This window comes from Oncorhynchus clarkii, chromosome 26 (assembly GCF_045791955.1).
Source record: "Oncorhynchus clarkii lewisi isolate Uvic-CL-2024 chromosome 26, UVic_Ocla_1.0, whole genome shotgun sequence".
NCBI classification, from domain to species: Eukaryota; Metazoa; Chordata; class Actinopteri; order Salmoniformes; family Salmonidae; genus Oncorhynchus; species Oncorhynchus clarkii.
Genome location: NC_092172.1, coordinates 19,004,644 through 19,017,359, shown reverse-complemented (window position 1 = coordinate 19,017,359; position 12,716 = coordinate 19,004,644). Strand labels below are relative to the sequence as shown.

The window sequence follows — 12,716 nt, the reverse complement described above, 5'->3', positions numbered from 1 at the left end:
TTGCAGAACGCAGAGCCTTATGGATACGTGACTGCGAGAGTCCTGGTGAGATAAGCAGTCTTAAGACACTGGAATTATTGTGCCTAAGTATTCTATTTCAGTAGGCTAGGAAATACCATCGGAGCCCAAAAAAGGTTGAGAGTATATTCTATTCATCTATACAGCATGTGCTGCTGTATGAAGCCATGTTGGTGCTCACCTTCAGGCAGAGTGCTCTGGTAGACCACAGGGCTCCAGGGGCTGGAGAGTTGGTCAAGGTGCAGGCGGACAGCAAACTCATATCTGGTGTTGGGCTCTAAGTCCGGGACCAGAATGTTCTTCTCAGCACTGTAGAGGAGAACCACAGTGATAAAAATGGATTTACAGTTGAAGTTGGAAGTTTACATACATTTAAGCCAAATACATTTAAACTCAGTTTTTCACAATGCCTGACATTTAATCCTAGTAAACATTTCCTGTCTTTGGTGATCCTATTTATTTTAAGAATGTGAAATGTCAGAATAATAGGAGAGAGAATTATTTATTTCAGCTTTTATTTCTTTCATCACATTCCCAGTGGGTCAGAAGGTTACATACACTCAATTAGTATTTGGTAGTATTGCCTTTAAATTGTTTAACCTGGGTCAAACGTTTCAGGTAGCCTTCCACAATAAGTTGGGTGAATTTTGGCCCATTCCTCCTGACAGAGTTGGTGTAACTGAGTCAGGTTTGTAGGCCTCCTTGCTCGCACACGCTTTTGCAGTTCTGCCCACACATTTTCTATAGGATTGAGGTCAGGGCTTTGTGATGGCAACTCCAATACCTTGACTTTCTTGTCCTTAAGCCATTTTGCCACAACTTTGGAAGTATGCTTGGGGTCATTGTCCATTTGAAAGACCCATTTGTGACCAAGCTTTAAACTTCCTGACTGATGTCTTGAGATATTACTTCAATATAGCCACAGAATTTTCTTACCTCATGATGTCATCTATTTTGTAAAGAGCACCAGTTCCTCCTGCAGCAAAGCACCCCCACAACATGATGCTGTTTTGTTTCATCAGACCAGGGGACATTTCTCCAAAAAGTACGATCTTTGTCCCCATGTGCAGTTGCAAACCGTAGTCTGGCTTTATGGCGGTTTTGGAGCAGTGGCTTCTTCCTTGCTGAGCGGCCTTTCAGGTTATGTCGATATAGGATTCGTTTTACTGTGGATATAGAATATTTTGTACCAGTTTCCTCCAGCATCTTCACAAGGTCCTTTGTTGTTGTTCTGGGATTGATTTTCACTTTTCGCACCAAAGTACGTTCATCTCTAGGAGACAGAACGCGTCTCCTTCCTGAGCGGTATGACGGCTGCGTGGTCCCATGGTGTTTATACTTGCATACTATTGTTTGTACAGATGAATGTGGTACCTTCAGGCATTTGGAAATTTCTCCCAAGGATGAACCAGACTTCGTGGAGGTCTACAATATTTTCTGAGGTCTTGGCTGATTTCTTTTGATTTTCCCATGATGTCAAGCAAAGAGGCCCTGAGTTTGAAGGTAGGCCTTGAAATACAACCACAGGTACACCTCCAATTGACTCAAATGATGTCAATTAGCCTATCAGAAGCTTCTAAAGCCATGACATCATTGTCTGGAACTTTCCAAGCTGTTTAAAGGCACAGTCAATTTAGTGTATGTATACTTCTGACCCACTGGAATTGTGATTAAGTGAAATAATCTGTCTGCAAACAATTGTTGCAAAAATGACTTGTGTCATGCACAAAGTAGATGTCCTAACCAACTTGCCAAAACTATAGTTTGTTAACAACACATTTGTGGAGTGGTTGAAAAGCAAGTTTTAATGACTCCAACCTAAGTGTATGTAAACTTCCGACTTCAACTGTATACTGTATATGGAGATTATTAATCAGATCCAATACTTTGGCAATTGACCTGCAAATTCTTAAATCTGTACTAAGTGCCATCCTGAGTTCTATGACCATACTAAGCACCCTCTATCCAGTTAAATGACTATGTGCATGGAGTATGAAGAGGAAGGTATTATATAGGACACTCACGTCTGCAGGTAGAGTACCAGGGAGGCGTTCTGAAGGCCCACAGGGTTACAGCGGATGGTGTAGTTGACGATCTGGCTGGAGGTGAAGGCTGGACGCCCCCAGTGGAGGAACACGGCAGACGAGCTGTTGGCCTTGGCATACACGTGGTGAGGGGGTGGCGGAGGGGGCACCATACGATCACGGACCGCTGATACACACAGAAAAAAAAAGAATGCTAGAGGTACTCATGCGTCGAAGGATTGATAACCATTATTATCATAACTATCATCTATCATTATAGACAATGGTTGCTTGCATTAAGTGAAGAACTTACAGACACATCCAGGGGTGCTGATAGTCTGGTCTGCCTGGTAGCCATCTCCTATGAAACTGAACGCCAGGAGCTTCACATGGTACTTCTTCCTTGGGTCTAAAAATAACAAACATTTACATATCTTTCACTGTAAACCTATGGGTATAGTATACATCACATCATAGACATTCACCTCAAATTGACCAATGTGACCTACAGTGGAAGTGAGTGTGTCTGTTCACTGGGGGGCATTACACTGAACCAGAGGCTGTGTGATTTCTCCAACCAGTGGGCTGTGAGAGTGCTAGATCAGAAAGAGCATGGCTGAGAGGTCATTGAGGTTTGGCTGTGGAGCTCTGCGACAGATGCTGAGTGCTGGGAGCCCAGTCCCTAGGTCAGTTCCTGCCCTTCTCAGGGCAATGAGGTACACAATAGAGGAGCTCCACTATCCATCACTCTGCCTTTTCAGGGAGAATAGGGGAACCCTTCCCCCACCCAGGGCTGCTGGCCAGTGGTCAGTCCTATTCAGTTCCAGGACAGGGGGGTTAAACCATAAGACAATGCCCCCCCTAGGAAAGACAGACGGGTCAATCACATGGCCAGAGTCAGTGGCCTTACAGACCCCAGGTAGAACAAACGCTGCTAAGTTAAATGTTCTCTCTGTACCAAACAGGCCACTGATAAAAAGTTCAGGCCAAACACTATCCAAATGTTTCACTTCATATCTGCATTGATTGGTTAATTTGTCTCCTAGACTACGATCTCTTGTCATCCTGGAATAACCAGGTTACTGTGCATGACATATTCAGATAAGGAGGATAGGGTTGGAAAGGTAATACTTCATCATATTAATGTGTTATTACCCTGTTTTGTGCGTAACAATAGTATAGCTGTATTGGGTGAACCGGCTGCAGTGTATTAAAATATCATTACACAGGCAATTACAGGAAGCTCCTGCTCCAACCTAGAGGACCTTGCTAAAATAGCTGAGGATCTATCAAACTAATGGCTTACAGCCTCCTATGAACTCCAAGGCTCTTCAATATGTCACCCATCATTACACACACAGTAGGCAGAGGAATCTGAGCAAATTATCTTCAATCTGTGAGTGCTTATTCAATACGTTTATTTTGAAAACACTGGGACATATTGATTTGTATTTCAGTCATCAGTTGTCGAAACAGCACTGAAATACAGTCTAGTCTAGAGGGAAATGAACTGCTGCACGACCGTACATGAGATCTTACAGCACATCATAGGCCTACGTAAGAGGCTGTGGGATGACACATCATTATCCAACCGAAGAGGGGGGGGGGTGTAAGTGTAGTAGGCTGTATAGAACGTCACCTATGCTTTACAGAATTATAAAGCTAGATTGCAGTACTTCATGAGAAGATGTACAGGTACTAATAACATAACTAGTATCAGTGGAATAGTGAGCACCAGTAACCGAAAGGTTGCTGGCTCGTATCACCGAGCTGACAAGGTAAAAATATGTTGTTCTGTCCCTGAGCAAGGCAGTTTACCCACTGTTCCCCGGGCTCCGAAGACGTGGATGTCGATTAAGGCAGCCCTCCGCACCTCTCTGATTCAGAGGGGCTGGGTTAAATGCAGAACACATATTTCAGTTGAATGCATTCAGTTTTACAACTGACTAGGTATCCCCCTTCCCTTTCGCCATGGAACAGTAATGCAGTGAAGAACATGACCACTAGGTTGTGCTCCAGGACACATACGTTGAGAGGAGCATAGGAGTGTGGATACAAACTGAAGTCATGCCTATCCTCAGTTCCAGTCACTGAAACAGTCATTTATGAGTTCTACGTTACTAACAGTTTCTGTGATCATGTCTCAGAAACAAATAAAAGGTAGTCAGTTAAAAAATGTATTGTTTTTTGCCCTACCACTACACAGCTGATTCAAATAATCAAAGCTTGATGATAAGTTGGAATCAGCTGTGTAGTGCTAGAGCAAAAAACTAAACATGCACCCAAGAGGGGCCCCAGGACCGAGTTTAGGAAACCTTAAATTAGACGATCTAAACCCAAGGGTAACCCATGTTGTTCATCTGACAAACTGCTAGAGGATCATATTCACTGCATGTGTGTGAAAATATATGTTGTAATGGTGAGCAGGCTATATATCTTCAAAAGAGTTGAACAGTTCAAAAAGCAATTACAGTCATTGTGAAAAATCCAACCACTTTGTTGAACAACCATCTCATCATGTTGACTATGCTCCAGAGTTAAAACAACTGTGTTTTTTCTAGGATCGGTCTGAGGGCCTTGAGGCTATGGGAGGGACCAGGGGGTGGAGTCAGGGCTGTGGGAGGCAGGGGGATGGGCAGGAGGATTGTCCGAGGGGTGTGGTTTGAGCCACTAAGACCTCTAGCCCGAGGAGTTTCAATGGAGCCAGCAGGTCAGGCCTAGATAAAACTCAAAAGGAATCTGAGGTCATGGGTGTGGAATACGAGTTGAGCCTCTTTTTTTCTCTCTCAGAATCCGTGTCCTTTCTCTGTGCCCTAAGCCTTAATGGGGAAAGATAAAGAAGGGACTTGCAGGAGGGGAGAAAAACTACTTAAAAGTGTCTTAAAAACGATGTGGTATCCTCTATAGATTAGATACAACAGCTTAGAATTGGATCAAATGAAATATTACTGATAATATGATTGCATAAAAATACGAAGCTTCTCTCTTTGTATTTCTACATTATAGATGGGTCAATGACTAGGCTACTGTAGTCATTTATTACAGAAAACATTTAGTTATGCTAATGAGTTCTTGTTTGTTGAAAACAAACAATATGAAAATAGCTGCACATATTTGTGAGGTTCCTATATCTTTACTTTCTCTAGTAAAAGACAATGAATTAGTGTACTCTAGCATAGCTCCCTCCTGTCCCATGTCCACAGTCAGGCTGGCCGGCCGGCTTTGGACAGTCCCAGAGGCTTTTGTTCAGCCCCAGTGTCCATCTATGAAGAGGAGCAGTCAGGGTCTCACAGTCCCACCCCTGCCCAGCCACACAGCACAATGGGCCTGCAGTAATTACGCAGGAGAGGGGCTGCGAGAGGGGGCAGGCTTTGACATCTGGGCCATGACCTTTGACATGGAATCTGGGCAAGCTAAATCCTGCCAAAGGAGGGGTTATGGACACTGCTCTTAAGGGGTGGGGGTGGGGGGTGGAGAAGCAGGGGAACTGAGTAGAAAAGGGGGAAAAAACACCAAGAGACAAAAATAATAAGTCACTTAATAGGTGATGATAAATAGTGCCAATAGGAAGAAATGGTGAAGCGAGAGAGCAGAACTCTTCAATGGGCAATTTCATAGCCGATATAATGAAAGCATGATTAGATATGGCGAGCTCAATTGTTCAGCTTAACTGCTCTTTGTAACCGAGGAGTGACCTAAGGTTATACTTTGTTTTCTGACCTAGAATAAATTCAGAACTTGCAAACGTGATTGAACTTCCAAAAGGAAATGTGTTGATGTGTTAATTTTAAAATCTGTGAGTAATACACATGGTTTGGGTAAGGTTATCAGGGATCTCCATGGTTGAAGATAAGACAAACCTCCCCCTCTGTATGGAGTCAACCATGCTTGCACTAACCGCCAACCCTGGTCAAAAGGAAATGTGTGTTAGCCCTGGCTCATTCAACAACACCAAATCCCTCACAAAGATGAGATATGCTTCAGTTGCCACATAATAATGGGCAATAATCACCCTGTGTGTGGATTCAAGGCCAAATGTTTCTTCAAATCAAATCAAATTTTATTTGTCACATACACATGGTTAGCAGTTTCTACTTCTTAGATATCACAAAAACAAACATCACCCAAACTTGTGCCTTACTCACTTTGCTTGAGAAATGTTCATAACTAATTTCCTCAGAATAATACACAATCTGCCTAACCCTGCCATTGCTTAAAGATACACCAAAGTGAAGCTAGTTCATTTTCCCGTCAAGCCTGTTGGGTTAATCTTGCAAGGCTTTGCTCTCCCCATAAATTATGATGCCAGTTTGTATTTGAGGGGAAATTCTTGAGCTGTTTGTGGTCACCTGATTTTTTTTTACAGCCGATTTGCAGATCCTGCAGGCCCCAAAGGCTTTGTTCTGCCCTGAGAATGGCCCCCCAGGCCACAGCAAGAAGGGTCTGAGCCAGGGCCATAAATGTCAACTCCCACACTGATCCACAAAGCAGCATATATCATAGGGGGAGCATATATCTCCCTCTGAGAGATTGAGCGAGACACACACACACACAGTTTATTGATGTAGTGGGCTCACTAATACCCATCTATCTTTTATCTGACACCAGGCATGCAATAACTAATGTTTTCCCAGAGAGAAGACCACTCCACGATGGGCAAGGTGGCCCCAAGCTATGAGATAAATCTACTACCGTACACCCAGTTCTGGTGCCAACAGGTATGGGAGGTATGTCAACCATGACTATGCCACAGGAAGAATAAACATGAATGGGAGGGCCTCAGTATTTCAACACCATGTCATTTATACACTGAGCTACAACCTCTCACATTCCTAACTTAGAGAGCCCTTTCAGTCATGTGGAATGGTCTTAAGAGATCATTTAGTAGCCAGAGCAGAGCTGGTCTGTTTCTACTACACATTTAGAACTCAACTATGTTCATGTCTTTTTTTCTGTTAAAGGGGTATGTTATTTGTGCACTTTAGAGCAACATTGACTTAATAATACAGTAACGGTTGGCTTGTTGTCTTTACCACATCAAAGCTAAGTGAATTTAGGTCCCAGGGATCTGAAATACTTATCAAGTCACTCAGTGAGATTGGTGTTGTTCATAATCCCTGACTGATCGAACACATTCTCTAGTCTGTGTGTGGTTTCCAAACCCGTGTGACTGTCATAAGTCACAAGTGTCCTTGGGTGAAGTAAAGAGTTAAAGTTACATCCTCTGTTAATTGCATTACTATCAGAGACATTACAGCGTAATCCTTTATCCTAGATAAAATCCAATTCATATTATAATTGATGCTCCATGTTGCTCTCTACTTCAGACATGCCATGGAGGGTAAATAATATTATTATAAGAAGTATCCAGAGTGTTTTCTAATGGATAAAACACTTAATCAATTCAAAGGTAAGTAGGCTGATTAAAAATCAGTTAGAAAACAATGTCCTATCGGGCACAATATGTATACCACTGTTTATGCTTGTTATGTGACTGGTTGTTTTCTTGGTTGCAGAGCAGCCACCTCTGCTCATCAGGATAGTTTATTAAGGAACATAAATCATGGTTTGTCACTCAAACAACAGTGAACAAAATCAATAGGGAAATGCCCTTTCCCACTGCTGTTCTGTCCTTGGAAGGTTAAATCAAGACAGGGCAAACATGGACATTAAAGCAGACCGAAATTGTTGAGAACACCCCGTTTTAATTCAAATACCCTGTTTGGAGATGTGGGTCACCTCCACGAAAATAAAAAAAATACTTAACATTACACTTCTCATATTGGTTTATTATCTATGTCACACTAAACTGACCAAAGCATATATCCGAAGGGAAAGCTGAGTCAAGTCAGTATTTTTATCTTAAGCTGTCTCTCTGTTTAACGCGCCACTTACTGAAATCAACGTTGTAAAAATGTGGTGCTATGGACATGAACTGAAATCGTACCTAAACCTATCTGACACTGACAGTAATACGTGACAAATTAAACTGCTGTGTCTCCTCTCCAACAGGAAGTCTCTCCCCTGAGGGGGGAAACCTTAGGGAAGATAAATGAGATGCATAATTCTCTTCAACATGTCATACTACAAGTCACATTCCATGCATACAGTGGGGCAAAAAAGTATTTAGTCAGCCACCAATTGTGCAAGTTCTCCCACTTAAAAAGATGAGAGAGGCCTGTAATTTTCATCATAGGTACACTTCAACTATGACAGACAAAATTAGGAAAATAAATCCAGAAAATTACATTGTAGGATTTTGAATGAATTGATTTGCAAATTATGGTGGAAAATAAGTATTTGGTCAATAACAAAACTTTTTAAGTGGGAGAACTTGCACAATTGGTGGCTGACTAAATACTTTTTTCCCCCACTGTATGTATTTACAGAAAAGCTCAGCTACAAGTGGTGAGGGGCTGAATTTGGTTGACTCTTGGTCATTTAAGTCTCTTTTGTGGCCCTTTAAAGCCTAACACAATGAAAGCCTTTGATGTGAATTCTCCTCCAAATGCTCTGCTCACAGCAGTCATAAAACACACCATAAATCTGCTCCACAATAACAGCTTCCCTCTCCTCTAAAGGCAGCCCTGGAATACACTTCTGCCAGCTATTCTATCAAACAAGCACATTTGAGGTCATTAAACTGTTTTAATGAGAAACTAATGAAAAACCAAGGCATAGTAAGTGTGTTTTGGTGATATCTATCTATGTCACATTACTACAACTTGTTTGTCCACTATGTTCATTATTCCAGGAGGAAAATGTGGTTCATGAGGAAAAGGAGAATGCACACAAAAAGCCAGACTTCCTATGTTCTTTCTCTTATCTCTCCAATAGGTTTTACCTCAAGCTTTATAAAAATACTCTATTTTGAAAATAATTATCCATTCAAAACAACATATATTTCATAAAGTACAGCACTTTAAAACCTACTCAACAATATAGCCTTGTGTTATTCTAAACAACAGCTGGTGGCAAAATGGAGGAAGTTTCAGCAGTCATAGTTATCGCCCCTATCACAGTAAGACCCCTCCATGACAAAACACATACTGTAGCAAGAAAACAAAAAGGTAAAGAAAGGACACATACTGTATTTACCCCCCATTCCCACCTATGCTTTCTAATCCTGGTCTAGTACCAGAGCTTCCTGATTCAAAATTCAGCTGCTGGCCACCTGGCCGACCTCCTCTGGCCACAGATGGTCAGTTGTCCACTGCAGTGGTGTGGGACTCCCTTTCCTTCCACACTCTCCAACGTGACAAAATGAATTTGACCCAGAGGCCAGAGAACCAGCATATGCCCAACACCCCTTCCTTAGTCCCAGCAAACAGCTATTTCTAAAGCTGTTGGGGGGGGACATACATTGGAAACCAGGCCAGGGCCGTAAGGTCATGGGGGGTTGGCTTCTATCTGGACCTCTGGACATGAGCCCCCACAACTCACATGAAAATACTTTGTCCTTCCCAAACTAATGGGATTTTCTGATCCTAAAAAGCCCTTAAACATGCCTGGTGAGGACAATTCAAATGTTTTTTTAAGAGCATCTTTGATCTGAATCAAATTTAAGGAGGACTTTCATTGTGTAACCATGCATTGACTAGAACATATTCTTAATTTTGCAATTGAAATCCAAAATCAAGACAAATGTCATCAGCAACAATGTGAGATCATAGGGCGGGTGTACTATGTGGTGTCTACTCACCCAGGCCTCCAATGGTGTGCCTGTTGTCCTGGACACGCAGCTGAATGGGGGAATTCTCAGCCTGGCTCTCCTCGTGGTAGAACAGCCTGTAGCCCTGGATGCTGACAGAGTTTCCTGGTGCCAGCTGCCAGCGCACTATGATGGTGGTGCAGTTCAGAGGCTCCAACTGTAGCTCTGGGGCCAGAGGCACTGTGAGGAGACACGAAGAGAGATAGACCTGTGGTTAGATGCACTGTGAGGAGACATGAAGAGAGATAGACCTGTGGTTAGAGGCACTGTGAGGAGACACGAAGAGAGAGAGATCTGTGGTTAGAGTCACTGTGGGGAGACATGAAGAGAGAGAAATCTGTAGTTAGTCGCTGTGGGGAGACATGAAGAGAGAGAGATCTGTGGTTAGAGGCACTGTGAGGAGACATGAAGAGAGAGAGATCTGTGGTTAGAGTCACTGTGGGGAGACATGAAGAGAGAGAAATCTGTAGTTAGTCGCTGTGGGGAGACATGAAGAGAGAGAGATCTGTGGTTAGAGGCACTGTGAGGAGACATGAAGAGAGAGAGATCTGTGGTTAGAGTCACTGTGGGGAGACATGAAGAGAGAGAGAGACCTGTAGAGAGTATTTATTTAATGTAATTATTTTGTGAAGATGGTGCCGACAGACTTGGCAGCCCTGCTTCTAGCTCCCAAGCAACTTTGCAGTATTGTTTTTGTTTGTGTTATTTCTTACCACAAGCATTTCACTACACCTGCAATAACATCAGCTAAATATGTGTATGTGACCAATACAATTTGATTTATTGAGGACAGTTCTGAGGATGTAAGGTTCAAACAGAATCTCTCTTTTTAAAGGTCATGTGTACTATTTATATACAGAGTTCAACCTGCATGACTATTCATTTTTATTCAGATGTCTTTATTTTGACCAGCTCTTCTGGAATAGTACCAAGTCAAGGGAGAATATGAAACCCACCCAACCCCTGCTTCCCGATCAGGCCTTCTTTACCTTATGTGTTCATAAAGGTCAATTTGCTTCATATTCAGATACCATTCAGAGCCTTGATACTATTGACAGTCCACAACTATTTATTATGAAAGGTTAGCTAGTCCTTAACAAATTAAAGACCTGTTCAGGAACACATTTGTTTGGGATACCCAAATTATTAAGTGTAAACCACTTAACATGGCAGAAACATGCTAATTTAGATTTCCCAGAAATAATTTGCTGGACAAATAGGGTCAAAGTCACCAAAACGCATTGTATTGCAAGAGATGCAGGGTGGCAGGCTGTGAGCAAGTTGACTCTGTAGCTTGTCTTGTTCCTTGAAAACAGGAATGCTCTCCACCCAGCTGCTCACTGGCTTTATCTGATGGAAATAACCGGCTCCCAGCCTGTAGCCCTTAACCAGAGGCACATACATACCATGCCCCAGCCTGACACACAGATACACAGCCAGGCACAAACACACTAGCAGAGATGAGCCAGGTCCTCAGTTCTACTGACAGAATGCCTATTCAGCCGACATGATCCTGGCAGAATTGTAGAAAAGATCCAGTTTTTTTCCAAAAGGACAGAGCGAGAGAGGGCAGCAGTCCCCTCCCCCACCCCTGAGGCTCAGATGGAGCTCTAAACAGAACTATTCTTCCTCCCACCCAGAGGCCTGGGTCCCTCTCTTTTATGACCCATGACTGAAGCCATTCTGATGTTACTGACAGAGGGCCAAAGGTCATGGAGTAACAAACGCAATGCCTTAACAAGATTATTAGAGAGGACGCTCTTCTCATGGCTCTCTCTCAGACACTCAGCAGAGGACTGGGAAGAAGAAAGGTTCAGAGATAATCCAGCCTCTTTGCTCCTATATTGACTATGTGTAGAGGGAAGTGTGCGCTCGCTGGGCGCCTGCAAGGCATGATGCTTTTACTGTGCATGATAAGTCCGTGCAGGAAGTAAGGCCTTACATGTTTATTTATATGATGTGGCAGGCTGGTAGCTTCACAAATCTAAGGTTGAAATTCCAGTTCATCAAAGATGTTATGGCTTACTTATGTCTTTTGTCTTTGATTGATTAGAAGTCATACAGTTGTAATCATATCTGTACAAACATCATATGTGCATGCAGAAACCTAGCATTGGACCATCAAGGAGCAGCCAATAACTCATCACTACTACTGAGGAGCATGTGTAAGTACCTTTGGCGCTGGACGCCTTAGGGGTGCGGTGGGAGGTCCAGGCTGACTGTTCCCCCCAGCCCACACTAGTGGCTGCAGCGATTCGAAGGAGGTAGATGGTGTCGGGCTGCAGGCCCTCCAGGAGATACTGGGTTTTCTCCCCAGGAAGCTCCAGCTGGGTGACGGCCTGGTCAACGCTGGTACGATAGGACAAGCGGTAGGCCGACACCCGGCCTCGGCTTAGCTTGGCTGCAAGGGGCTGCCAGGACACCTGGATGTCTGTGGGGCTGCGGCTGGTGAGGCTGAGCTCTGGGGCACGCAGGGGCACTGTGGAGAGGGAGACAGAGTGGTCATGTAGAGGCTTATACAGTCACCAACTTGTTCATTACTGTGTTACTGTCCCTGGTTTCTGTCTATATTTATGGTTGTTTTGTATCGTGTTTTGGTGGGGACCAAAGGAAGAGTTGTGATTTCTAAAGTAACAGCCAGCTACTGAGACTATAATGAACAAACCCAGAGATACAAATCAGCTCACTGTGCGTCACACTCAGTCATACTGGATAATCAATTCAGTAAGTCTGCAAGTGTACACAATAAATAGATGTGATCTGATTTAGACTGGTATGCAATCATGTGACAGATGTTCCCATAGCCAAGGACAATAGACCAGTTATGTTCTATGGAACATGTAAGAAATGTAATTTTCCTTGATCATAAGTGGTAGTCACGGTTGCACAGTGCAGAAACATTTAATGGGGTGGTGTGAACTGTAAAGGGCCCTTGTGGGGAGTTAGATTTTAGAAGAGAGGGT

At 43.2% G+C, this 12,716-nt stretch overlaps 1 protein-coding gene across 1 annotated transcript in view; it reads right to left on the bottom strand.

Annotated features, from left to right (window-relative positions):
- Positions 1-12,716, bottom strand: part of LOC139384562 (protogenin A-like) — a 36,898-nt gene that overhangs the window by 3,223 nt on the left and 20,959 nt on the right. The window contains exons 9-13 of the mRNA XM_071129399.1: positions 11,927-12,232; positions 9,745-9,933; positions 2,356-2,451; positions 2,043-2,229; positions 200-327 (exon numbers count right to left, since the gene is read on the bottom strand). Coding sequence (XP_070985500.1) covers positions 200-327; positions 2,043-2,229; positions 2,356-2,451; positions 9,745-9,933; positions 11,927-12,232 — 906 coding nt within the window. The remainder of the gene's footprint in view (positions 1-199; positions 328-2,042; positions 2,230-2,355; positions 2,452-9,744; positions 9,934-11,926; positions 12,233-12,716) is intronic.